The following is a 27,745-nucleotide window of genomic DNA, read 5'->3' as shown; positions in this document are numbered from 1 at the left end:
TGCTCGGGGGGAGTAGGTTACAAATGGAATTAAATCTTCTATGTTTTGATGAGCATTAGTACTAGAGCAAAGCGTTACAACTGTTGGGCAGGTTCCGAAATTTATGTCATTCATTCTTTCCTACTAAATTACCAGCAAATGCTCTTAAGCTACAAATGATGAGATTTTTACCACCTGCAAAAGTAGGAATAAAAATACTTGCAAGACAACAAAGTAGTTGTAGTATAACCGGCTCAAGTAAGGTTGTTTTCTGTAGGGATTGAATGAATAATTTATGTAAATACCAAATCTTAATTAATTATTTGAAAACAAAGTTTAGAAAAAAGATGATTTAATGACCTAAAATATTAAAAACGAATTTAATTAAAAACAATTCAATAAATTGGCAAAGTAAATAAGGCAAAAGAAAATAGTTTGAAAATCTATTTATGCACTAGGGTTCCGCCGTCACCTTGACAATCCTATATAGTTCTTCCAATTACTTATGAATTACACATGCATATTTGAAGGTTAGGTTTTCCTAAAGTATGCCCTACTTGGAACCTCCAACATAGAACGTATATCTAACATGTAACTCGTCCGTGGTGTCCAGATTGAATGTGAACATGCAAAACTTAAGTTTTGTGAAATCCTTTTGAAAAACCATATAACCCTTAAGACGTGTCATCCATCCTAAAAAGTTATACATATTAACCACAAGAAGCCAACGTTAATTTCAAGGATAGCCCTCTGCCAAAATTGCATCAAATTACTTTTCTAAATATCCTAATGGTGGCCAATCATCAAAACAATTAGATAGTTTCAAACACAGTGATTAATAATTTAAAACCTGAATGCATAATATCATAAGCAAATTGAAAAGCAACAACATATTCTTGCTAAGGCTCGTGGCCTTGCCCTAGCAAACGAAACTAATTACGAACAACCATAAAGCAAAATATTATTAAAAACATAGATAGAAAACACCTTGAAAATAAACTAGAATCATCAAAAGCTCTTTAAAGCCAAAGTATTGCGTTTTCTCCCCCTCTATAAAAAACCCTAATGGCTAAAAAGCCTTATTTATACTATTAGAAAATAAAACCCTACCTAGAAAATGTCTTAGCATAAGACTAGGAAGCATAATAAAATAATAAAACAGAAAATAAAAGGTTTCCTATTTAATCTAAAATTCAGACTTATCAGAAAATCGGACTTTTGACTGACCAAATCAACTCTGATTTGGTCCTAAAATGTCTCTTTTGAAAGCTGAAGTCGTTCCCTACAAATCCTCAGAAGGAATCTTCCTCAAAATATGACATCTTGATCTTCAAAATACTCAAAATGTCCAGAAACGTCAATCTGGGAAAGGTGCGCGCTGGGTCTTTATTTCATTGCCACGGTCAAACGGCTTGGTAGAAAAATCTGCAATTTTGATACAATCATCTTGAAAGACTCACGAAAATCCTTCAATTAGAATCACTCCAAAATTCATCCGTTTAATCATTTTTTTCTCTAGAGGAAATCGAATGTCCTATATTGAAATATATAACAAAATATCAAAATTCTACCAAAATAATCAATAAACTATACCTAAGAATATGGTAAAATATATAATATAATATTGACTCATCATGTACGAATATATACACGTTATAACATGAGTTAATTGGTAACACTATGCGACAATGTGATTGTCACATAAAAACCATTCTCGTGGTTCCTATGAAAGTCCTGAACTTTCTAATGGATGGGTTCCATATGCAAATGTAGGACTATTTTTTAATTAATCTGAATCTGATATACAAATCAAACCATTACTTGAACCATATACCTTAAAATGTTGTCTTTCTACGGAATGTCTTAACTCCGCGCGCTTCTAAATGTTGTGTTCCTAAGGGATGTCTTAACTCCACGCGCTTCTAAAATGTTGTGTTCCTAAGGGATGTCTTAACTCCGCGCGCTTCTAAAATGTTGTGTTCCTAAGGGATGTCTGTACTTCCGCGCACTGCTCATATGTTTAATAAGCAAAAAGAGAGTGATGACAAAACAAAGGGTTAGCTGAGTAGTGATGGGCAATTACATAAAAAATAGATAATCAGAATATTGGTAATCCTTTTGTTTGATATCTGACATGTTATATTAATTCGAGAATGTTAATTTATCACCACAAATTCAAAAAAGAGTTGTATAATATTAAACTCCGGATGCATCAAACTCCGAATGTTAATAACTTAATACATAATCTCCTTATCTAGTTTTATTATGATCAAGCTCACACCATAAATAGTAACTTAATTTCCTTATGATTTTCTCTTGGGGATGACATCCACACTGTGTAAGAAAGAAATCTTGGCATCCTAGTGCTTATGCTAGCCATCTCCTTCCTTCATTCGGTTTGTGTGCATATGCAAGTCATGGAGTGATTTGATTAACACCATGGAGCTTTATTACGATGCAAAAGATTAGGAATGTCACAAAACATGTTTATGTCTGTCTACTTTGCCTCAACAACTAAATGAAACAACTACAACCACGACCCACGGTGTTAAACATGCTGAAAGATATGATTTCTGAATCTCAACTCTATAATAGAGTGAGCCAATTATCATTGACATATATATATATATATATATATAGGGTTACAAATCAATCGTGTAGTAGGAAACAAAAAACATAAAATACAATCAACATAGAACTAGAAATCCTTCTTGGACTAGGATTGTGCTGTTGCTCGTGTGTCCCTGTTGGAGATGGAGTGAGGAACCATATCTTTGCTGGAATGGGAATATGTCGCAACAACCAGAGAGGACTCTGGTTTATCACCCCCCCCCCCCCCCCCCCCCCCCCCCCGGGAAACTAACAGGGAGATCATGCACTAGAAGTTTGGACAGTAAGAAGGTAAACTGTGCTGCGGACAGACCTTTGGTAAGAAGATCGGCCAGCTGATCCATGAAGGAGATATACCCAACAATGATCTCGTGACGTGTGACTTTTTCACGAACGTAATGATAGTCAATTTCGACATGCCGCATGCGTTGTTGATAGACCGGATTAAAGGCAACAGAAATGGCACTAATGTTGTCACACCAAATATGTGGGGGTGTAAGAGGAAGGTGAAGCTCGCGAAACAAAGTGCGATACCAAGAGAGTGTGGCGGCTGTGTAGGCAAGCTGACGATATTAAGCTTCAGTACTAGAGCGGGAGACACCACGTTGCTTCTTGGAGCTCCAGGAGATGAAACTGTCACCAAGGAAAATACAATAACTGATAGTGGATCAACGATTGTCAGGGTCGCCGGCATAGTCCGTATCAGCATAGGCAGTGAGCTGAAGAGAACTGGGTTGGTAAACAATACCATGGTGTGGAGTGGCTTTGAGATAACGGATGATGCATTTGACCACAACCCAATGAACTGTAGTGGGTTGATGCATAAACTGACAAACCTGATTAACGGCAAATGCAATATCAGGATGGGTAAAAAGCATATACTGCAAGGCACCAATAACACGACGAGACTTTATGATTTCAGTCAATGGTTCGCCATTAGACAAGCTGAGGCGCTGGCCACTAATGGCGAGAGTCGAAATGGGCTTACAGTCCAGCATGTTGGTGCGCTTCAGAAGATCAGTAATATACTTGGTCTGAGTGAGATGAAAACCTGTGGTAGTACGTTGAACTTCCATACCTAAGAAATAATGTAGTGGTCCAAGATCCTTCATGGAAAATAAAGTACCCAATTGATGTATCAAATGACTGATATGATCCATACTATTACCAGTAACAAGAATGTCATCCACATATATCACTAAATAAATAACCACTGAACCATCAAAGAAAGTGAACAACGAAGAATCCGCAAGCGATGTAGTGAATCCCAAAATTTCCAAGTGTTGAGAAAAACATTGGAACCAAGCACGAGGAGCTTGTTTTAGACCATGTAAGGAACGCTGTAATTTACACACATGAGTGGAATGTTGAGGATCAATGAACCCCTGTGGTTGCCGCATATAAACCTCTTCAGACAAAAAAAACCATGTAGAAATGCATTTTGGCAATCAAGTTGGTGAAGAGGCTAGTTGAAGTGAATAGCAACTGAGAGAATTAACCGAATGGTCGCATGATCAACAACGGTACTGAAAGTCTCACCGTAATCAAAACCCTCATGTTGATGAAACCCATTAGCCACGAGCCAAGCCTTGTAACGTTCAATAGAACCATCAGAACTCCGCTTGATTTTATAAACCCATTTATTTGGAAGAATATTCATCTAGTGATGAAACGAAACCAAAGTCTAAGTGCCGTTACGTTGTAAGGCATTGAACTCATCAGTCATCGCCTAGCACCACTTAGGATGCTTATTAGCCCGGCTAAAACATGTAAGCTCAACCAAGTCATTAGTAAAAGTAGTAAGACAAGCATATTTGGGATTAGCCTTACAAATACCACTTTTTCCTCGAGTAATCATGGAATGAGATGAAGCACTTACCTCGGGAGTACAGGAAACTAGTGGAAGTGGTGGAATAGGTGGCAGGTTTGTGGTAGGGACCTAAGGTGAGGTAGAAGTAATGGGTACGAGATAGCTTGATTCAAGAGGCTGGGAAGGTGTAGGGTGCTGGGTCCTGCAGGAATAAATTTGAAGAGGGCACTGGGTAGCAGGCAGGGCAGTAGAGGTGGATGGCGTTGGTGAGGAAAGGGGCTGCGAGATGGCAGGGGTCGGAGCAGCAGGACGGGTGGACGAGCCAATGGTGATGATTAGATCCACAGACGAGGATAATAGGGTTGGCGAAGTAACAATGGACTCTTTATAGGGAAAGTTGTATTCATCAAAGACAACATGGCGAGAAAGAAAGACACGTCCCGTAGAGAGATCCAAACAGCGATAACCGTGGTGATTTAAAGAATAACCCAAGAAAACACAATGTTTTGAATGAAATTGCAATTTATTAGTATTATACGGATGCAAATAAGGAAAACAGGCACAACCAAAAACCTTGAAAAAGGAATACTGAGGATGTTTATGAAATAATTTTTCATATGGAGAAACATGTTGTAAAAGGCGAGTGGGCAAAAGATTAATTATGTAATTAGTAGTGTGAAAAGGTTCAGCCCAATACGAGGTGGGTAAACCGGATTGTGCTAAGAGAGTAAGGCCAGTTTCAACTAAATGTCGATGTTTACATTCAGCCAAGCCATTTTGTTTAGGATGATGGGGACAAGTAAGACGATGTAAAATGCCATGTGCATTAAAAAATTCTGAAAAACATGATTAACAAATTCACCGCCACCATACGTTTGGAAAGCTTTAATTTTAACACTAAACATATTTTCAACCAAGTTTTTAAAAGTAACAAAGGTGGAGAAAACATCAAATTTTAGGCATAAATGGTAAATCCAAGTATACTAAGAAAAATCATCCACAAAAATCACATAATACTTAAATCCAGAAACTGATAAAGAGGGCGAAGACTAGACATCAGAATGAATCAATTCTAAAAGAGTAGAAGACATGGATGGAGATAAAGAGAATGGTAATTTATGACTTTTACCGAAGGGACAGAATTGACAAAACTTACTAGAAAACGAGCCTTTAAGTGGCAATTTATTTGCAGAAACTAAATATTGTAAAATTGAAAACAAAGGATGACCTAACCTAGAATGCCACAAGGCATCCGTTACACGTTCACCTAATAAAGCAAAAACACCATGGGATGAAGGAGAAGAATGGCATGGGCAGAGTCCATTGTTACTTGGGCCTTGTAAAATGATCATCCCCGTCTGTGAATCCTGCACACGAAAAAAAGGAGGATGTAAGGTAAAGTAACATTCATTATCACTCATAAATTGATTTAAAGAAATAACATTAGTAGAAGCTTGAGGACAAAAGAGGGTATTAGGCAAACGGAAGGAAGTAGTTTCGGTACGAAGAAACGAATCACCAATTTTGGAGATTTGCAAACCTGGACCACCATGCACACCACAAATTTAATCAGTTTCATAATACTCATGAGGATTGTGAAGTTGTTCCACGTCATTAGTTATGTGTGAATTGGCACCGAAGTTGAATAGCCAAGATTGGACAGATGGGGTAGTCGGAGTAGTGGTAGGTACGCGGTTCAAGGGGCAGTCGTATAAGCTTGAAAATGAGACGAAGGAACTTGGCCTTTGTATGACATGTTGAGGTGGTTCAAGTTATCAATCGCCGAGTGACCATAATGTGGACAAATCTGACACTGAATATGTCCAGATGAGAAAAAGGCCGGCGGTGTGGAGTTAGAGCCATTAGAACCTGGAGAAGGGCCTAGGATCCTAGTGGAGGTGGAAGATGGGCCACGGGATGGAGTTGCAACAGAAGAAGGGGGGCCAAAAGTAAAGTCAATGGTATAATTGTGAGAAAGGCCACTACCACGACAGTAGCCTCCACCGCGACCGCCATGGAAAGAGCCATGACCACGGGAAGCACCTCGACCACCATACACAACAACAAAAGTAAAGGTGCCGACATCAAAGGGGAGAGAGAAAGCATTGTGACGTTGTTCTGCACTTAGGAGCAAGGCTTCCAAAGCATTGTAGGTAATGAGAGTATCACTGGCCTGTGAAGAAGTAACAGTGGTCTCATACTGAGGACTTGCCTTGCTCATAATCACAGATTTAAATATCGATATTATCGGCGATATTTCGCCGATAATATCGATTTTTCGGGACATGGATATTTAAACTGGTTTCCGTGGGGTTTTCGGCCAAATATCGCGATATTATCGATATTATCGATAATATCGCGATATTTTGGAAATATCGAGAAATGTCGGCAAACGCGGCAATCGGACTCCGATATCGGACGCCGGAGAAGAACGCCGGAGATGTGTGCCTGTTCCCGAGCCCATTTCGTCCCAAAAACCTTGCAAAAACACGAATTTTAACTTAAATTTCACATATAAGCCTTAAATTTCACGCATGCATCAACGATTCAACACATCTAAGTTAGGGTTTCAATGGAATCTTACCTGAGACGACTGAGCCATGTTCCACTTCGCCAGACCCACGATCAACGGCAGCGAAGGATCGAGAGAGTGGGAGAAGGGGGAGATCTGTGTGTGTGTGGGTCGAATGGAGAAGGGGGAGAAGAGAGGTCAGGCCTCAGAGAAGAAGAGAGAAGGATCGAGGGCAGAGAAGAAGAGAGAAGGATCGAGAAGGGGGAGATCTGTGTGTGTGTGGGTCGAAAGGCGAAGGGGGAGAAGAGAGGTCATGCGCCTCAGAGAAGAAGAGAGAAGGATGGAGATATGTGTGTGGGTGTGTGTGGGTCGAATGGAGAAGGGGGAGAAGAGAGGTCCGGCGCGACTCAGAGAAGATGAGAGAAGGATCGAGAATGAGAGAGAGAGAGTGTGTGCGGTATGCGTGTGTGATATGTGTGCGTGTGTTGTGTGCGTGTGTGATGGCACGTCTGTGTGCGTGTGTGCCTCTGTGATTGAGTGACCCATCTGACTCACCTCATGAATTATTCAATCACTTTTTACATTTGTAGACAATGGACAACGAATAATAGCATGTCTGTGTGTGTGCCTCTGTGGTTGATTGACCCCATCTGACTCACCTCACTAATTTTTCAATCACTTTTTACAATTGCAGACAATGGACAACGAATATTAGAACTTTAATAATGAAACCGTGTATCACTGTGAGTCTGTGATATGCTTTCACAGGCAAAACCATGTTCCACTCTCTGTTATATACTTATATTCCCTCAGAGGATGTGCAAAACCTTATGAGAGTTGGAGTATCAGAGGCATTCCCTCAGAGCAATTTCGTTTATTCTTCTTCCCTTACCATTTTCAAAGTCATTCCAGATCCATTCCAAAGCTTGAACACAAAGGGTTCCATATTTAAGGTAAGTTTACAAATTTATATTTATATTATTGTAATGTATACAACAAAAAATAAATTTGTATGGACTCGTATGTTAATTTTTTTAACTAATTAATACTTGCATGTTAATTTTTGTAGGTAATTAAGTAATGTTAACAATTACATGTTAATTTTTTTTAAGTAATTAAGTAATGTTGTATAATTATTCCCTAGGATTATTTTAATATGTTTAATGTTATTTATTATTTTATTTCCCTTACCATTTTCAAAGCCATTCCAGATCTATTCCAAAGCTTGAACACAAAGGGTTCCATATTTAAGGTAAGTTTACAAACTTATATTTATATTATTGTAATTTATACAATAACAAATAAATTGGATTATTGTTAAATTGGATTATTAATCATTAAATTGGATTATTCATTAAATTGGCTTATTATCAAATTGGACTATTCATTAAATTGGATTATTATTAAATTGGATTATTATCAAATTGGATTATTATTCATCACTATGTTTTATATTAGGATTAATTTTTTTTCAATTTGGATTATTATTCATTAATATTAGGTTTTTTATTATTCATTAATATTAAGTTAAGACCAAAAAAATAAAATAAAAAGTAAAATAGAACATGGGGATCTCAGTTGCATGTTTGTGAATTTAATATGAAATATATTAGTTAGCCTGGTCGGAGGTTAGATTAGAAAGCATGTGTACAACTTTTTATTAAGCCCTTCCTAACTTATATTTATATTATTGTTATTCTCAAATTAGATTATTCATTAAATTGGATTATTATTCATCACTATGTTTTATATTAGGATTATTTTTTTTATCAATTTGGATTATTATTCATTAATATTAGGTTTTTTATTATTCTCAAATTGGATTATTCATTAAATTGGATTATTATCAAATTGGATTATTCATTAAATTAGATTATTATTCATCACTATGTTTTATATTAGGATTATTTTTTTTATCAAATTGGATTATTATTCATTAATATTAGGTTTTTTATTATTATCAAATTGGATTATTATTCATCACTATGTTTTATATTAGGATTATTTTTTTATCAATTTGGATTATTATTCATTAATATTAGGTTTTTTTATTATTATCAAATTGGATTATTCATTAAATTGGATTATTATCAAATTGGATTATTCATTAAATTGGATTATTATCAAATTGGATTATTATTCATCAGTGATTATTTTTTTATCAAATTGGATTATTATTCATTAATATTAGGTTTTATCAAATTAAATGTAGGTACGTTTAAGATGTCTAGTGGAGCTAGTAAACGTGATCCAGCTTGGGAACATGGCGACCCAATAGACGGAAACAAACATGGCACAATTTGCAAATATTGTGGTCGGGTAATGAAGAGTGGTGGAGTGACACGACTTAAGTACCATCTTAGTGGATTAGATCCAGCAAAAAATGTCCAACGATGCGATAATGTCCCCCCAGAAGTGAAGGCATTCATCAGCACATTATTAAAAAATAAAAAACAGCAGAAGGAAAAGATGACACAAGGAATGGAAAATATTCGAGCTGGGCTACGGGGAGAAGTCTATGGCCAAGCGGTTGACAGTGATGATGATGACGATGAGGACGAATGTGATGATGACATGGGACCTGAAGAACGACGCAGTTTGAAACAAGCATTACGTGCCTCCAAACAGTCAGCATGGGAAAGAGAACACCTTCATAAAATTCCTAATAGGGGACAAGGTTCCGGGACAAGTGGTGGTGCACAAATGAGACGGGGAGGCAGTCTTAGAGAATCACAACCAACACCACCAATAGCCCCAAGTTTATATAAGTCATCCAACGCACGTCAAAAGAGCGTTTGGAGTTATTTCAAGGGAGGTAATGTGAAGGAGGGAATGGGGCGTCTAATTAGCAAGTTCTTTATCTATGAAAATGTCCCTGCTGCGAAGGCTTCATCACATCATTTCAAAAATATGGTAGTGGGATGTCAACAGGCCGGTGTTGGAGTACAACCTCCCACTCCCTATGAGATAAGAAACAAATATTTGGATATGGAGTATAAAGACATTGGCGAGTATGTTAACAAGTTGAGGTCAAAGTGGGAAACTAATGGTTGCATAATCATGTGTGACGGATGGACCGGCCCGACCAGATTATCTATCATCAACTTCATGGTATATTCCAAGGGCAAGACAATTTTTTTGAAGTCTGTTGATGCTTCAGACCATATAAAGAATTACAAGTATATTTACAAATTATTGAGGGATGTAATCATGGAGGTGGGAGAGCATAATGTTGTCCAAGTCGTGACCGACAACGGTTCTGCATTTGTCAAAGCTGGAAAAAAGTTAATGAAGCATCATAATGTGTTTGGGACATCATGTGCATCACATTGTATTGATCTTATGTTTGAGGCAATGGGGAAGAGAGAGAATGTTGCTACTGTGGTCAAAAGAGCTAGAACGATCACTAATTATATTTACAATCACGGTTGGTTGTTGGCAAAGATGCGTGAATTTTGCAGAGGAGAAATTATTCGTCCAGCTACCACTCGATTCGCCACCAACTATATTGCATTAAACAGCCTACTCAAGAAGAAAGCAGGGTTGAAGCAACTATTCACTAGTGATGATTGGGCCAACCACAATTTCAACCGCTCAAATACAGGTCGTATGGTGGAAAGTATAGTGCTTGATCATGCTTTTTGGAGTCAAACAGAACATGTGTGTCAAGTGTTTGAACCTCTTTACAAAGTTTTACGGATCGTTGACACAGAAGTGTATTCTACTATGGGGGCTGTATATGAGTTGATGCGTGTAGTGAAGGATGAATTGGAAAGAAAACATGGTGCAAGGTGGGTCGTAAAAATAATTGAAGACCGATGGTATAAAACATTATACCACGATTTGCATGCAGCAGGTATAAATTATGTCATAATTTGCAATTCATTTCTTTAGTTGCATAAGTATTATTTATCTTATTAGAGTATGTGTTTCTTTGAACAGCATATTATTTGAATTCCCGATACCAATACAGACCCGGTGTTGGAGATGATGGTAACCTTATACGTGCTGTACATAATGTATACTCTAAATTAGACCCTGCATCACCAGCAGTTGGCCAATTTGGAAATGAGGTACACAATTACTTAAATTATAATAATTACTTTGTTGGATTAAACTAACACAATTTATTGTATTCAGCTAACATGGTTTAAAGATGCAAGAAGAACATTTAGAGAACCAACATCAGTTGCTGCTCGAACAAATATGTCTCCTAGTGAGTATAAACATATTTCACTATAAGTTTATAATAGAATTTGTTGGAGTTATTAGGCTTATCAACATTATTTTTCATTGTAGCTGAATGGTGGATCATGTATGGGACCGATGCACCAACTGTGAGAAAGTTAGCAATAAAAGTATTATCACAAACAGCTTCCTCATCTGCTTGTGAAAGAAATTGGAGCACATTTGCACTCATCCACACAAAGCAAAGAAATAAGTTGGCTCATAGTAGCTTGGACAAATTAGTTTATTGCTACTACAACATGAAGCTTCAAATTCGAGATAAGGAAGCAGAAATCGATCATGTCGACCGTGGTGACCCACTAGATGTGTTTGATATTGTTGGTGAAGATGATGATACGGAGGGTAACCAACTTTTTCAATGGATTAGACCTCTTCATTTAGATGATGATGAAGGCAACCCAGCTCCCAGAGTTGCTGAAGAAGCACGTAATGAAGGGATAAATGTAGAAAGAGTATTAGAGGAGGAGGTGGGATCTAGCAGCGCTGACTCTTTCGAAGAACTTTTGCACCCAAGACCAAGCAACACTGGAATTCCACCTTTTTCCAATCCTACACAACCACAACATCGTGCTGATACTAATGATAGCTCTAGTACAAGATCAGGAGACTCACCTACCACCGGAGGTGGGAATGATGAAGGACATAGTGGAGCTGGAGGTAGTGGAGCTGGAGGTAGTGGTGGTGGATATGGAAACTATTATGGACCACCACCTCCCGGATATATGAGCCCCTTCACTGGTGAGGCAAACTTCACGCATGCAACCCAGGATGATGACCATGGCAGTAGGCGGGCAGGACCAGGAATTGGTGCCATAGGGAAGGACTATACTCGCAGAGAAAGAGGCAAAGGGATTTTGTCAAGTCAAGAAGATGACTCGTTATCTAGAACTTCAGACTCTGTTGGATTGGGAAGTACTAACTATGGTTTTACTCATAACCAACCATTTCCCTACCCTTCATATCCCATTCCTGTTGGGATGGAATCGAGCGACTCATGGAATCAATCCCAGCCTCAATCTTCAAATGATTTTTCTTATGGACAACCTCAACCAATCTCGGATCCATATGGGTGGCATATTAACAATTACATGCAAAACTATTTTGGGGATTTATCATTTGATAACTACTCTTCACAATACACTCATTCTACACATAGAGATGATGAAGATAGTGACAAATTTGAACCTCATAGGAACTCTATGTGGTTCTAAAGTGTAAAATATTGTACTAATTCATTATATATAAATGATTATGGTGTGTTTAGACTTCTTTCATTAATTACTACATATTTTCTACACTCATAATGTTTGTCAGATCGCTATATAATCAACTTGATAATGTTAAATCCATCATGCAATGCATTTCCTTCCAATTTTTTGTGATAAACTAATAGATAATTGACTAAATAAACATCCTACAAAGTTTCAATAAAAATTTCCAAGTTTTTCTTACAATTTCCGTGGTTTCCATGTAATTTTTATCGATATCGATATTTTACCGATATTTCCATCGATATTTCCGTGTTTTCGGACTACCGATATTTCCGATATCACCGATATTTTCTTCCTTGCTTATAATAATGGCAACTAAACCTGATTAAAAAATGGGGGCTCCAGAAAGAGCGAGATTGTCAGCAAGTACATTAACTTTGTCAAGATAGTCTGTAATAGAAAGATCACCATGGGAGGTATTCATCAATTCAGTCTGCATCTGAATAATACGATTCTGTGAAGTAGAGGCATATAGTTCTTGAAGCGAGGTCCAAGCAGAGGTCGAATCAATCTTGTTGACAATAGTAGCAAGAACCTTGGGGGTAAGAGAACTAGTAATCCAGGAGAGAATCATTTGATCAGTTTGTATCCATTTACTATACAACGGATTGACTTTGTCTATAAAGTTACCAGTGTCATCAAGAAGGAAAGCAGACGGGCATTTATTTTCACCGGTAACAAAGAAGAGCAGTTAGCAGCTGTGCAGCAACGGAAGAAATTGAGCATGCCATATGGGATAATTGTTACGATCGAGTTTAATGGTAAGAAAGTTTGTAACTGAGGGAGCAGCAGCAGCAAAGGAGGAGGAGGACACCATGACTGTGAAGAACCGAAAAAAAAAAATTTAACTATGAACCTTTGTTGTGATATACTGGCTCTTGATACCATGAAAGATATGATTTCAGAATCTCAACTCTATAATAGAGTGAGCCAATTATCATTGATATATATATATATATAGGGTTACAAATCAATCGTGTAGTAGGAAACAAAAAACATAAAATACAATCAGTATAGAACTAGAAATCCTTCTTGGACTCGGACTGCGCTGCTACTCGTGTGTCCTTATTGGAGATGGAGTTAAGAACCGTATCCTTGCTGGAATGGGAATATGTTGCAGCAACCAGAGAGGACTCTGGTTTATCACATGCAACGGGCATTGCTAATCAACAAACTGGGAGCTTGCCGCATATAAACTTCCTCACTCTAAGAACCATGTAGAAACACATTTTGAACATCAGTTTGATTAATAGGCCAATTAAAATGGATATCAACTGAATGTCTCACCATAATCTAAACGCTTTAGTTGATGAAAGCCATTAGCCACTAATCGAGCCTTTGTGCTCACTGAACCATCACAATGACGTTCAATTTTGTAAACTTATTTATTAGGAAGAATATTCATGTAGTATTGAAAATGAACCAAAACCATTACGTTGTAAAGCGTTGAACTCTTTTGCCATTGCCTTCCGCCATTTTGGAAATTTATTAGCTTGACTGAAAAAGGCAGGCTCAAGCGAACCATTATCAATAGTATGTAGTTATACAAGCATACATAGGATTATCAATAGGATTGTAGTTATACAAGCATACATGAAACGAGGCATTGCCTAACTTGAGAAAGTTTGAAGATAAGTTGCAGCAGAAGATGGGGGAGCAAACTGCTCAAATCTAAACGAGTCCAGATGAACCTGAAGATTTGCTTGCTGGAGATGATGTCGAGCAAGAAGTACCTAAGAGTCATTGGGAAACTGGTGTGTATGAACAACCAGGAGAAGTAAGACCTGGTGAAGTAGAAGTATTAACTCCATAATCACAACTAAGGAGGTCAACAAGAACACGAAAGCCAAATCCTAAGTATGCCAATGCTGCCACAGCTGATGGAGCATCAGAAGAACCTGAGATGTTTGAAGAAGCATCATAGAGTTTTGAATATGTAAGAGAAATCACTATGCTTAAACAGAATCAGACTTGGGATTTGGTGCCAAAGCCAAGGAATACGAAACCATTATCTTGCAAATGGGTGTAAAAGATAAAGTGTCATCTTGATGGTTCAGTTGAAAGGTACAAGGCTCAGTTGGTGGCTTAAGGCTTCTCTTAGCAGTATGGACTAAACTATGATGAAACGTTTAGTCCAATGGCAAAGCTTACGACCGTACGAGTCTTACTTGAACTTGCAGCTAACAAAGATTGGAACATGTACCAGATGGATATGAAGAATGCTTTCTTGCATGGAGAGTTAGATCGAGAGATCTACATGATATAGCCAATGGGCTTTGAAAACAAAGCTCATCCCGAGTAAGTGTGCAAGTTGAGGAAAACACTCTACGGTCTGAAATAAGCATTAAGGGTGTGGTATGGCAAGATTGTAGAATTTCTCACACAAAGCGGTTACTCAGTGGCACATCAAATTCTAGCTGATTCGTTAAAGCTAATGAAGGGAAGTTAGCTGTTATGCTAGTGTATATGGATGATCAAATAATCGCTGGTGATGACGAGGAAGAAATTCGTCGAAAAAATGAGAACTTATCAGTTCAGTTCAAGATGAAAGAACTTGGACAACTTAAGCACCTTCTTGGACTAAAAGTTGATCACACACAAGAAGGGATATTTCTATGTCAACAAAAGTATGCAAAAGACTTGTTATAGAAGTTAGGGATGCTTGAATGCAAGCCAATCTCAACATCGATGGAATCTAATGTCAAGATATGTGCATATGAAGGCAGAAACTTGGAAGATGCAACAATGTATCGACAATTGGTAGGTAGTCTGATATACTTGACTCTAACTCGACCTAACATTTCTTATGCAGTTGGTGAGATGAGTCGGTACATGCAAAATCCAAAAAAGCCTTATCTAGAAGCGGTTTGGCGAATATTGAGATATGTAAATAGTACAATTGACTATAGTCTCTTGCATAGGAGATGTGAAGACTGTAAGCTGGTTGGCTATTGTGACATAGACTTCATAGGATATCATGAAACCAAGTGATCAACCACTGGGTATGTCTTCAGAATATGGAGTAGCTTCGTGGTGCAGCAAGAGACAACCAACAATATCTTTGTCAACCACAGAAGTAGAGTATAGAGCAGTAGCAATGGAAGCTCAAGAGAATGCATGGCTGGTACAATTGATAAGTGATATACATCAACCAGTAGATTATGCAGTACCATTGTATTGTGATAACCAATCAGCAATTCGTTTGGCGGAAATCCAGTCTTTTTTGCGAGAACTAAGCATGTGGAGGTACAATATCATTTCATTAAAGAGAAGGTTTTGCAAGAAGAGATTAAGATAAGGCAGATCAATACAGGTGAACAAATTACGGACTTGTTCCCAAAAGGTTTGAGCACTGGCAAGTTTGAAAAGCTCTGTCGTCAACTCAACATGGAGCAAAGAATGAGCTAGTGTTGAGATGGAGTGTTGAAAATCAACACCAACCCAATTGGTGTTTGGATTCTAAAGAACTCTAGCAATAGCCGGTGCATGCATATTAAGAAAATGTTAGATAATTCTAGCAAGTTGCAAAGTCGGTTGGCTTGCCTAGAAATATCTAACGAAAATATCTTTGTAGAAAGAACTAGAAAAATAGTAAAATGACATGCCCAAGTCGGTGGGCACTGTATGAGTCGGTGCAATGCATAATCAATGCACTAGAAAGTTCTAGTGATAGTATAAGTCAGCAAACCTCCCTATAAATATGTACGTATGTGTGCTGTTAAGAACCAAGAAGTAGGAGAGTGAGAAGCCTAGCTAGTAAGTGAGTAGTCTTGTGAAGAGTGTGAGTGGTCTAGAGTGTGTCTCTAGAAAGAAAGAGTGTCATAGCTTCTAAGTTGAGTCCTTGATAGTTGTTGTGTTGTAATATTTTGTGAGTGTAATGTAAGTAATTTGTTTACTTGTTTTGTCACTCCAACACTTGTGTACTCTAATTTTTCCTCAACACTGTTGTTCTTCATCAAAGCTATCGATCATCAAGTGAGCTTCATCAAGAACAAATCTCCTTTCTTTGTTGGATTGATATAGGAATTGAAGGAATTTTTCTTTTCTTTTTAACTTTGTTTAGGGTTCTTTCTTGAGGAATTTTTAGCAAGGCTGTGAGGCCAATTGAGCTGCTTATGCACTTGGTCCGTTTGCCTTAAAAACTGGTAGTTATTTCTCTTGAATTGAAGAAGATCCATCTGGCTATTCTTTTTTTTTTCCTTGCTATTGTTGTGGCCATTTGAGTTTACCGATGAAGTTTTCATGATGGGGCTTTCATTTTTTTTAAATCTTGATGGGGGTGCTTCGAAGAAAAGGCTGGAGGAAGAGGAAACGGATTTGCAGATTGTTGAGAAGAAACGGGTGTGCAACTATTTCTTATCACGATTGGGATGATGATGAGATTAGCAAGGCTATGGCAGATGAAGAGAGATAGAGAGGCGAGAAGAAGGGAAAATTGATGAACTTAATTATTATTATGTTGTAGGCCTAATTTACTGAACTATAATAAAAACAGAGATACGGGGTGCGGCAACAGTAGAGAGAAAGAGAAAGATGTGTAATTGTGAGGTATGTTTTATTCCACCCCATTGTGCCTTTATTTAGAGTAGTAAGGAAGGTAAATTCCTTACCCCCAATACGATTACAACTATAATACGATAATATCTAGTCTAAGAGATATGGTAGAATCCCATAAGGATATCCTAGATATGTTAGGATTTACACAATCACATTCCTAATCTAATAGGATTGCAACACTCCCCCTTTAGTGTGTAAATACTCACATAAATGGCACATCAGGTCTTCAGCGATGAAGTAAGTTCAGTTGATGAAGTCGTCGACACAATGAGCGAATGTGAGTCTCAAATTAACGGAAGAATGCATAAAAGGTAAACCTCACAAAACCTCGCTATGGTAAAACCCAAGGTGGGAGAAAAACCCATAGACTAAAGAGAAAAGTGAGAAGTTTCATTAAGTCAAAACTAAATGTCTTCTAGAAGTAAGTAGAAGAGCTCACAAGGCTATGACCAACCCAGGATGGGTGTCTTGTCAAAATCTAGTTAGTTAGCAAAAACCCAGTGGGAAAAATGCTCTTAATCGTAGAAAAAAAAGTACATTAAGATCAAGTGAGTATACTTTTGGATACTCCTACTGAGTTTAAGTTTAACAGAACTTCTAAATGAGAAGTATAAGCATTGCATATGAATAGTTAGGCATACCAAGTCCTCAGACAAGCTTCTGGAAGGTTGACTTTGGCAATGACATGGTGCAGAGGTCGGCAAGGTTGTCTGGGATGGCTTGCATGACTTCAATCTCCTGATGCTTTGCTGATGTAGGCGTAATATGTCTTGGCGTTGACTTCGTTGATGTATAGTATCTTGGTTGAGTTGATACATGTGGCATAGTCTTCATGGATCGTCATTGGGACTTAATGATGGATAAAAATAACAAGTACTTGGAATGATTCGAAGATTTTGCAACTAAGGTCATATCATGGACCTCCAAGATATTGTGATATCCTTAACAGTAAAGACATAACCATGATGTGCCTTGTACAGGTTTGATAAGTAACATGCGTCAGCATAACAAACAAGGCAAACATCATTTCGAGGATCAAGGGGGTCAGATCCACTCGGGATGTGTTGGGATTAGCCTAAATCCATAGTACCTTTCAGGGTAGTGGAAAAACGTCTTTAATACCAATTCAGTGGTTGCATGTAGGCATAATGTTGCATCTTTACCAATAGATTGGCAGCGAAGGAGATGTCCAATCTAACACAATGAGCTAAGTACAACAAAGCGCAAAGTTGAACTCAGATATGGAACTTCAGATTCCATAACCTCTTTAAGGGCCTCATTTGCATAAAGTGTATGGAAGATCATATGTATACTCAAAAGGTAACACCTTTAGGGTGTAGTTTGACTGGTATACCAAAATACCGTCAAAACAATGCTTGAACTTCAGGTTAAAGCGTAATTGAGTATTCACAAGATCCTTCATCTCAAATCATGTCTTCAAGTGCGAGGTAATTTTCTCAAGCTCTTCTAGAGTCTTAGCGAGATGCATGTCATCAACATAAAATGTAACTCTAGAAATTTGTAATAAGACTTCATAGTTTAACACGCAAGAACATAATTTATAGCTCTGACTGATCAAATAATCACTTAGATGGGTATACCACATTCGCCGGATTGGTTTAATCCGTAATTGAACGCCTCAAAAAAGAGTTAGAGGGTGTTTCGTGGTTTTGGAACTATTTGAACCAGTCCATGTAATTCTTTGGAAACTGACATGTAAATCTCCGTATTAATATCCTCATGGAGAAACACTAACCACATTTCATAATGATGCTATCAATCACAAGGCGTTTGAGAGAAACCTTGCACCGTAAGGCGTACATCATATCACACTATTTCATTCACTTCAGTATGCTTCCTTTCCCACATGTAACATAACAAGGTTACCTCGGGCAGTGTAGAAATAATAGGTCCAAACACACTTTGGTAAGGAATTTAACCATGATTGTTATTTCGGTTTTCTAATCAGTTATACATTGTCACTAATTAACGGAACACGATTTAATATCGTCGCTTTTCATTTATGTCGGTAGCTATCATATAAGTGAAAACATCATCGATGATAATCTCATTCCAATTCTAATATCTCATCCAAACTAGTATATTGGACCAAGAGCTTTAAGTCTCGAGAGTTATTCGGATTAATCTCATGAGATGGAAATGATTTGAGATAGCGATCAAGTATGGATTCATTTTGTGTCGTGACCTTCCTCTTCTAGAGAAGTGAATCCTATGAACCGAGTGATCTGTCATGCTTCAGGCTAAGACAGATTGATTGGTTATCCGCCGATGTATCGAACCATCCAACAAGGGCGGCCAAACCGTCTAATAAGGGTGGCACACCCTTCGAGGATGTTGACTTGACGTCCGTTAAGTACGTTTATCTTTGCAGTTATGTTTGCAGCTGGTATACAATCTCGTCACTTTAGCTAGATCAAAGGAATGCTTTTGAAGCAACATTCTAAAACTAGAATTCATTGCACTTGCTTATCAAACTTGTACGGTACAGGGATCGAGATGAGACATAGTGGGCAACATCCACGTAAATTCGCTTCGTTCTACAGGAACGTTGACGTTTTTATCTCCCCCTAACGGCGGGAAGACTGTATCATTGAAGTGACAATCCACAAATGGGCGGTAAGGAGATCGCATGCAATGGGTCTAAAAAGCTAATGTGAATGAGAATCATAATCGACACAAATTCACTCTTTACATGAGGACCCATATTGGTTCGTTATGGCAGCGCAACTTGGCACATGGAATGCACACCCAAAACTCGTAAATACAAAGCGTCAGGTTCATACCCAATAACAAACTGTAACGTCGAAAATTGTTGGGCGGCAATCGGCCTTAAGGCAGACCAACATAACTGCATACAAGATTGCATAACCCTAGGTAAAATCGAAAGCTTGGTGCGTTCACCAAGGTCTGGGCAATCATTTAAATTGTGCTCTATGATCACTCTGCGAGTTGTTTTAGGATGAACATGGGAATTTGATGTTCAATTATAAACCCAAAAGAAATATAATACTTATCGAAGCATCTTTGATATAAAATTTCTGGCATTATCCAGTCTTCCAGACTTTAAGGGATAATTAGGATGGTGAACCCTTTAAATTCGGCCAAGAGGTTTAGCAACAATGTGTGTGAACAATCATGTGACCAGTTTGTCGATTCATCAACCAAAACCATAAGTATTTATTTGGTTCGCATTTTGGATGGATTAGTCCACATATATTCCCTTGAATCCACTGTAAAAATAGGGTTGTTTCGTATCTTTGCTAGGGATGATTTAGAAAATCAATTTCCCCAATGGGCAAGCTTGGCAAACTGCGCTTGTAAGCACAAGATCCTTACTTCGGGTAAGGACATGCGTCGTGGCATCATTGTTCAACCTAAGTGTCCCAAATGGTCGTGTAAAGGCAAATAAACTGCTCAATTACCAGGTTCTAGGTCGGCAACATGTGGCATGTTCTCAGCTAGGAGACAGCCTATTGGCCCTAAAGCAAAGCATCAGGCACATTTTTGGAGGTGGTGTAAAGATATTCCACTATATTTTCTTCAGTGGTTTCATTCATGATCACTGTTCTCTCGAATATCCTTAAGACTCAACAACGTTCTTCCGGAACGGGGAGAATATAAGGTCTCTTAAATGGTACCATTCATACAACAAGGAGAGTGCCAATGCTCTTAATCAGGTTGGATTGACCTAAAGTTATTTCTAGAGATGTGATGTAGGTATAAAGTTAGTATATGTAGTATCACACTCATCCAGACAACTAACTTTCCCACATTCGTACCTAATCACATGTTTAATTGAATTCGGTCACATGTATATAAGAAACATGATTCAATTAACTCATATTTGAGGACAAGATCGATAAGATTATCCATAACTAAAACAAACACCAAATGTGAATCCAAGAACATAGAAAAAATGTTCACAAAGTAAACCAAAGTTACGAAGGGGATTTGGCCAACAAGGCCATCCATGTCAAAATTCTGCTCTTCCAATGGTGTTCGGTGGAGCAAAATCAATCTCACATATTGACTACAAGAATGGTAATCCTCAATGACATTGGTAGGGGTACAAACAGGTGTATAACCAATGATCTATTCCATCAAGACGGAAATAGATTATGCAGGGTTAAGGTTCTGGAAATATTATCCTTTATTCTTGAAGTTTTAGGTCTTAGGTGCCAAGGATCACACTTCAGACATGATGCCACACCTTGGCAGGACCTGATTCTACCATATGTTGTAAATACAAACTTGAAATTTATCATGAGAGAGAAAGACCCAAACTTGGGTTCGGTAGGCTCCAGCTAAAGCTGGAGGGGTTTGTCTAGTAAGCCTCTGCCGAAGTAGAAGCAGAGCAATACCTTTCGATGCACCTCTGCCGAAGCAGAGCATGCCCTTCGGTGCATCCTTGCTGAAGCACGGCATCACCATTCGATAAGCTTTGATCGAATTGGGTCGAGCCATTCGATAGAATCCAACTGAACTGGGTCTATATCATTCGGTAGACTTTAGCTGAAGCTAGGTCTATACCTTTCTCTCAAGTTTATGGTAGTAATTTGATCTGAGAATTTGGTAAACTTTCGCTTTCTACACTGCTGCTTCAGGAGCGAGTTACAAACATGAAAGGACGAGAAAAGTATTCTCTAGTCAAAATTCAATCGGATTTATAAACTTCGGAATTGTAGTCATTCATGGATGTAATCATGGTGTGCTTCAAGCAATATCTTTCATGATTAAACGGTTCGTAGAAGCGAGCCAGAGAGCCATGGAATCCTCGTTCGGGAAGTATTTCCCTTTGTAATGTTTTGGGCATAAGTCTTCGAATGAAGATTATGGCGGAGGCTTATTCAACTCTTCCATGCCATTATTGCCTTCAATGGTTTCTTAGCTTCTTGATAGTCAAGTGGAGATTACATCTTGTACCCACAGAAAGTGGTTTCTATCAAGAAATGCCTAAATTAGTGAAATCGAACTTGTTACGGTACGACAATCCACTTAATGGAGGGAACACGATTGTGATTGGTGCTATGAAAATAATATATCCATAAGCATCAAAGTTAGAATATTCGGGTTCTAAGACCTAGTTTACATGAAAAATTCAGGTTTTCATGGGTGTATTGTTTTATGAAACTTCGGGTTTCAAAGACACTAAATTCGAAATTATAGATTCGAGTTTAGTTATTAACTTCCGATTCATAAAAGTAGGTACATATAAGAACACATAATACAATATACAACTAAGTGTAGGGGATTTAAGTTGCTTTAGGAACTTAAGTATGAGTGCTTCGGGACTACAAAGGTGAGTCAATGGTTCAAACAAAAGAAATAATTTATGGAATCGTTAATTGCCAAAAAGTGAATTTCATGTCAATAATTTTGGATTAATTATCAGATTAATGGATTGCTGGTCACTTTAATTAATTCAATAGGTCGAGACCATTCAGGGTCAATCGTAGAAGCAAAATAATATAAATATTCAGGCCATATTTTGGGATAGACGACTGCGGGCCATTCAAAAGAAAAGCCCAAAAAAAATGGTTATGGCCGAGAAAACCACAACCTAACAAGTGTTGGCTGACTGTGTGAGGCACGACCTACAATAAGCTGCAAGGGGTGGGCCATAGATGCTGAGCAATCCAAAGTGGTTGCAAGTTTAGTGGGCTAATGGAAGAAGGGTAGAGCCCATCAGCATTAAGTTGCTGGCTTTGGACCAAGGTACGACGGAAGCACAGCTTTGCTGACTTCAGTTTGGCGCCATACAAGCCCAACAAACAAAAGCTTGCAGGCGAGTTGGTTGGGTCGAGTTTCCGGAACAAGCCCCAGAGCCGGTTGGCTTAGTCAAGTGCGAGTTGGATCGTGAGGGAGCCCAGTAAAAATGGTGATGGCTCTGTAGGCTTGGAAGGGCAGTAAGGCCAGCAAGTTAAACGCAGGCCTAGGGCCTATTCCACGCACGTAGCAAAGCCCAAAAAGGCTAATGCCTCACGATGACATCACAATGACGTTGACCTAGCGCCCAAGCCTTGAGCTGCAGCCTTGGCTTAGTGTTAGGTCGGCAAGACTATTTCCTTTTTTTTTTATGGAAAGAATTTCAAATATCTTAATTTATTTTCAAAGAACCTGATTGGCAGAAAACAACTGTGCCTTTTTTGAATTTTGTAAAAGATCATTCTCGGAAAGCCGAAATTGCATCTCCAATGCGTTGTATCACGTTCAACAAAGAAAAATTAAATTGAATCAATAGCATGTAGATCAATTCAATAAAATAATAAATTAATCATAAAAAATTATTAAAACTAATACTCCCCTGATTGAAGAACAAACTCTCTTTAGTGCGGCATCAAGAGCGTGCTGATAATGTGTTATAGGCCTAATTTACTGAACTATATAAGAACAGAGATAGGGGGTACGGCAACAGTATAGAGAAAGAGAGAGATGTGTAATTGTGAGCTATGGTAGAATCCCATAAGGATATCCTATATATGTTAGGATTTACACAATCACATTCCTAATCTAATAGGACTGCAACATATTATTATTTTTTGTAATATATTAAAATTAGAGTGGTGTTATTTCCACCTCTAATGTCCTCTCTTCGAGAAAAACTTGTGTGGGGCTTAGCATGCCACTGAACTTTGCTAAGTGGCATTACAATCCACTCAAAAATCACCACGTGGCAAGTCTTAAATATAATTTTTTTTTCTCATTCTTTTATATTTAAAACTCTCATAATTATTTTTTTCACTAATTAATAAGCATCAATTCAATGGCTTATATTTTGATCGTTCCCCCCCCCCCCAACCTCTTTTTCCCAAATATTCCCTCCAGTTTATATTGCAGGGCATGCTTGCCTTCTTTAACTTTCCAAACAATCTCATTGTGTAATATTATTTGATTTATCTCTTCAAATATGCCCTTTACGAAGACTGAACCCTTTCCCCATAGCATAAGCATTGTGTACTTGAAAGGCTTCAACGTCATAATTCACCACCATTCTAATTTTTACATCTTCTTAAAACTCCATTCTCTCAGCAGCAACCTACCAATTAAAAAAAAACACTATCACATTAATTAAATACTCATAGTAAAGAACGGACAAAACTATTGTATATATATGGGTTATTCATGTCAAGTTCACATGATCAAATCAAGTATTGTATAAATAACGAAAAAAACTTAAAGATTCTTGATTGCTTTCCATGACAAAAGTTGGAGAAAGTGATTTTTGTGGAGCCAAAAATATTCTCAAGGCGACACGTGGATTTTTGGACAAAAAGGACAAAAATACCCTTGCAGTACAACGAGGTTCCTACGCGCAAGCAGCGGACAACCGTCTTTCAACCAAGACAGAAGTGCCCAAAATAGGTAACAATTCAAAGTCCATCTCATCAAATCCTTTCTACAAGGTAATTCCCAAACACATTCCTTTTAAATTATGTTAATTGTCTAATTAATGGGTTTATTGCCTAATTAACCCATTAATTGTCAATTAAATCATCCATTATATCCAAATAACCACAAAACACATCCAATTCAACCCTAAAACACCACATGGCCGGCTATCCCCATTCAAAACCTAATCCATCACTTTTTCTACCTTTTTCACCATTTCTTCCTTTTTATTAGCCAATTAATTCCATAACCACAAAAATATTTCCTTTTATGTTTAATTAGCCAATTAATTGGCTAATTAAACCAAAATAAAACCTAACCCAACCTAGCCCTATAAATAGGCTCCTATTTTCACCAAATATTCACTCCAACACTTTGGCAAAAATCCAAAAATTCTCTAAATACTATTTCTCTCTAAATTCTAACTTTGGCATCGGAGGTTCTTCGGCCAAAGCCCCCCCATTCATCGTGGGCGCGTGAGGCTCTTGGCCTTAACCTAAGGTGTTAATTGTTTTGTAGGTGCAAAATTGTCCAAGATCAAGGAGGAAGAAATTTGCATCCACAATTTTGTTTAGGGTACATAATTTTTTCTGAAGAACAGTGACTAGAAAAAAGTTGGAGAGACAAAGAAGTGGGAGAGAGAATAAAGTGAAAGAGTCCTACAACATAAATTGGAGGGAATATTTGGGGTGGATAACTATGGCTTGCCACCAGTTGTCCCCCTTTTAAAAAAAAGAAAGAAAACAAAAAAAAATCCATTAGATTGATGTGTATTAATTAGTGAGAAATATAATTATGAGAATCCTAAATATAAAAGAATGGGAAAAAAATTATATTAAGACTTGTCACATGGCGATTTTTTAGTGGATTGTAGTACCACTCGGCAAAATCCAGTGGTAAGCCAAGCCCCACACAAGTTTTTCTCCTTATCTTCGCACCCACCATTTAATAAAATTTTAATTACAAATTTGTCCATTTATAAAATGATTACTTATCCTCTTTTGCGTTAAATTTTTTTTTAAAGGAAAAGTTTGGACGTGATAACTCTCTGTTTAGACGATTTGTCTACCTTAAACCCTAATTCATATTCACATCTCCTTTCATTCACAGAAAAAAAATGAACTTAGAAGATGGCGTTTGTATGGAAGAAGATAATGTTTTCATTGAAAAGGTAGAATGATAATTTTAGGGACACTTAGTTTCCATTCCGTCATGATCATATATTATAGACTCAAACCTTATTAGTTTTAAAACTTTGAATTGTTTTCTCTCTATTTTTTCTCCGACTTCTTTTTTATTTATTAATATCGGTTTTTGGCTGTTTCTAAATGACAGGCTGGTTCATGAGTTTCTGTGTCTTAATTATACGTATCATCAGTGTAAGTGAAAACAAATATAAAGTTGTAATGCGAACTTGACTTTTGAAAAGATCACCACCAAGCTCTGTTTGATATTATGCACATATCTCATCATTATTTGTGTGTCTGTGTTGGTATCTGATTTTTATAGGTTGAAGAGTAAACGCGGAGATGAGAGCAAGGAGGTTGCGAAGGATCCATACAATCTTAAGAGGCCTGCAAGTGCCTTATTCGTTGTCATGTACGTTTCGTTTTTCCAATGATTTAATTTTTGTAATTTTATATTTATGAATTTTTCGTTCAGTTTTATCCAGGGAGGATGTTTTTGGCTTAAATTTTTTAAGATTTATATTCCACTTTGTTTCGATTTTTTGACCTCTTGGTGTTTCAAAGACACAACCCACATATTAATAACATTATCACTCCTACCTGTTAATTTTATTATTTTGTTCAATTATTCAGGAGAAAATTTGAGGCCAAAGTTGTTCCTTTTTTTTCAATTTCTGCTGCTGCTCGGCTGCCTTCATTCAAACTATGTAATGAACTCTTCTCCAAATATCTCTTCTTCTGATTGTATAATCTTCATGGTGTGTTTGGGCTGTTTGGTTTTCAATTGGATTCTCTCTATTGGTTCTTTGTAAGTTGGAAAAATATATATGTTGCTTTTACAGTCTGCCTAGGTTGATTTAATTCATTTGTAATTTATTATGATAATAGTGGTTGTCAGTGTAGAGAATTATCATTTTACGCAATTATCTATTCTAAAATTGAAGGGGGGGACGGCATTGTAGCTCTGTCTCATTCTTTGCCACTCGATTTCACCCTATTTACAAAAATACTGGCCGAATTGCATGGGTTGGGAGGGTAATTCTCAAAATTTCAGAGGGTAATTTTGTCCATATAGATTATCAGAGAGCCACTCGATTTCACGCTATTTACAACAAAACCGTGAGGTTTGGGCTAGTATTGGGGCTGGGTTGGAAGGGCAATTTTGTCCTGTGCGTTTGAGACAGATTGGGGTGGGTTTGGGTTTGCTGTCATTCAGTGAGGGTTTCGGGGATGGGAGGCCATGCCTTTGATAGAGAGAGAGACAGAGAGACAGAGAGACAGAGCGACAGAGAAAGGGAGAGGGAGGAGTGGGGATCTCAGCGCCATTGCTGCAGATCCTCGATTTCATGAGTGGGAGAGATGTTTGGAGATTTTTTTTCCCACTTTTTGAGGGACGGATGGACAGGGAGAGAGAGAGAGAGAGGGCAGAGAGCATGCTGTGCGTTTTTTGTACGTTTTCTGTGTGAATCTGAAGCTGTTGTTATCATCTTTTCTCAAACAGGCAAGCTCTTTGATTTCTCAAGCTCCAAGTACCAACCCTGTACTCGATTTTTCCCAACTTGAACAAATATAACCAAGTACAGGACTTGATAACTTCTCTCTTTCTAAGAGAGAGAGTCTGATTTTGTATTTGGTTTGCAGGAAGCATCCTTCTTCGAGTTTTAGGGTTTCATTATGTGAGCTTCCAAGTTTTTTCTGGGCCAGGTATATAATTTATCTCTTTAGTGTTAATTTCTTTTTGTTTGGGTTTTTTGATTGCTTGTGCTTCCATTTTTCCCTGAAACTTTAAAAAAAAAAAAAAAAAGTAATAGTGATGATTAAATTTTGGGCTTTGGTTTGCATGTTTGGGTTTTTAACTGTGGGTGAGCAATTTTTTATTTTAGTGTTTTAATTAAAGGGCTAAACATTTGTCAGGAATACATATGTATGATCATGATTAATTTTTTGGTTTAATTTAGCTGTTTCGGTTTTTACTGTGGGTGAATAATTTATTTTTATTTTTATTAAAACGCCAGAGATTAGTTTCTTCTTTCTTATGGTTGTGAATATATATATGTGAACATATAATATCTTCGTTTGGAGTGAATCAAAAAGCTTACCACGGTAAAATTATATTTTGTGGTGGGGAGAATGAATTACTTTATTTTTATTGTATTATAAT

At 37.6% G+C, this 27,745-nt stretch overlaps 1 protein-coding gene across 1 annotated transcript; it reads left to right on the top strand.

Moving 5' to 3' along the window:
* Positions 1-11,093: 11,093 nt before the first annotated feature.
* LOC139188133 (uncharacterized) lies at positions 11,094-12,437 on the top strand. The gene is made up of 2 exons (XM_070805262.1): positions 11,094-11,127; positions 11,211-12,437. The coding sequence occupies exons 1-2, from the start codon at positions 11,118-11,120 to the stop codon at positions 12,368-12,370; spliced, it is 1,170 nt and encodes a 389-aa protein (XP_070661363.1). The 5' UTR covers positions 11,094-11,117; the 3' UTR covers positions 12,371-12,437.
* The last annotated feature ends 15,308 nt before the right edge of the window (positions 12,438-27,745 follow it).

Source organism: Malus domestica, chromosome 09 (genome assembly GCF_042453785.1).
Source record: "Malus domestica chromosome 09, GDT2T_hap1".
Classification (NCBI taxonomy): domain Eukaryota; kingdom Viridiplantae; phylum Streptophyta; class Magnoliopsida; order Rosales; family Rosaceae; genus Malus; species Malus domestica.
Note: the sequence above shows the minus strand (reverse complement) of the source record. Positions and strands in the feature narration are given on the sequence as shown.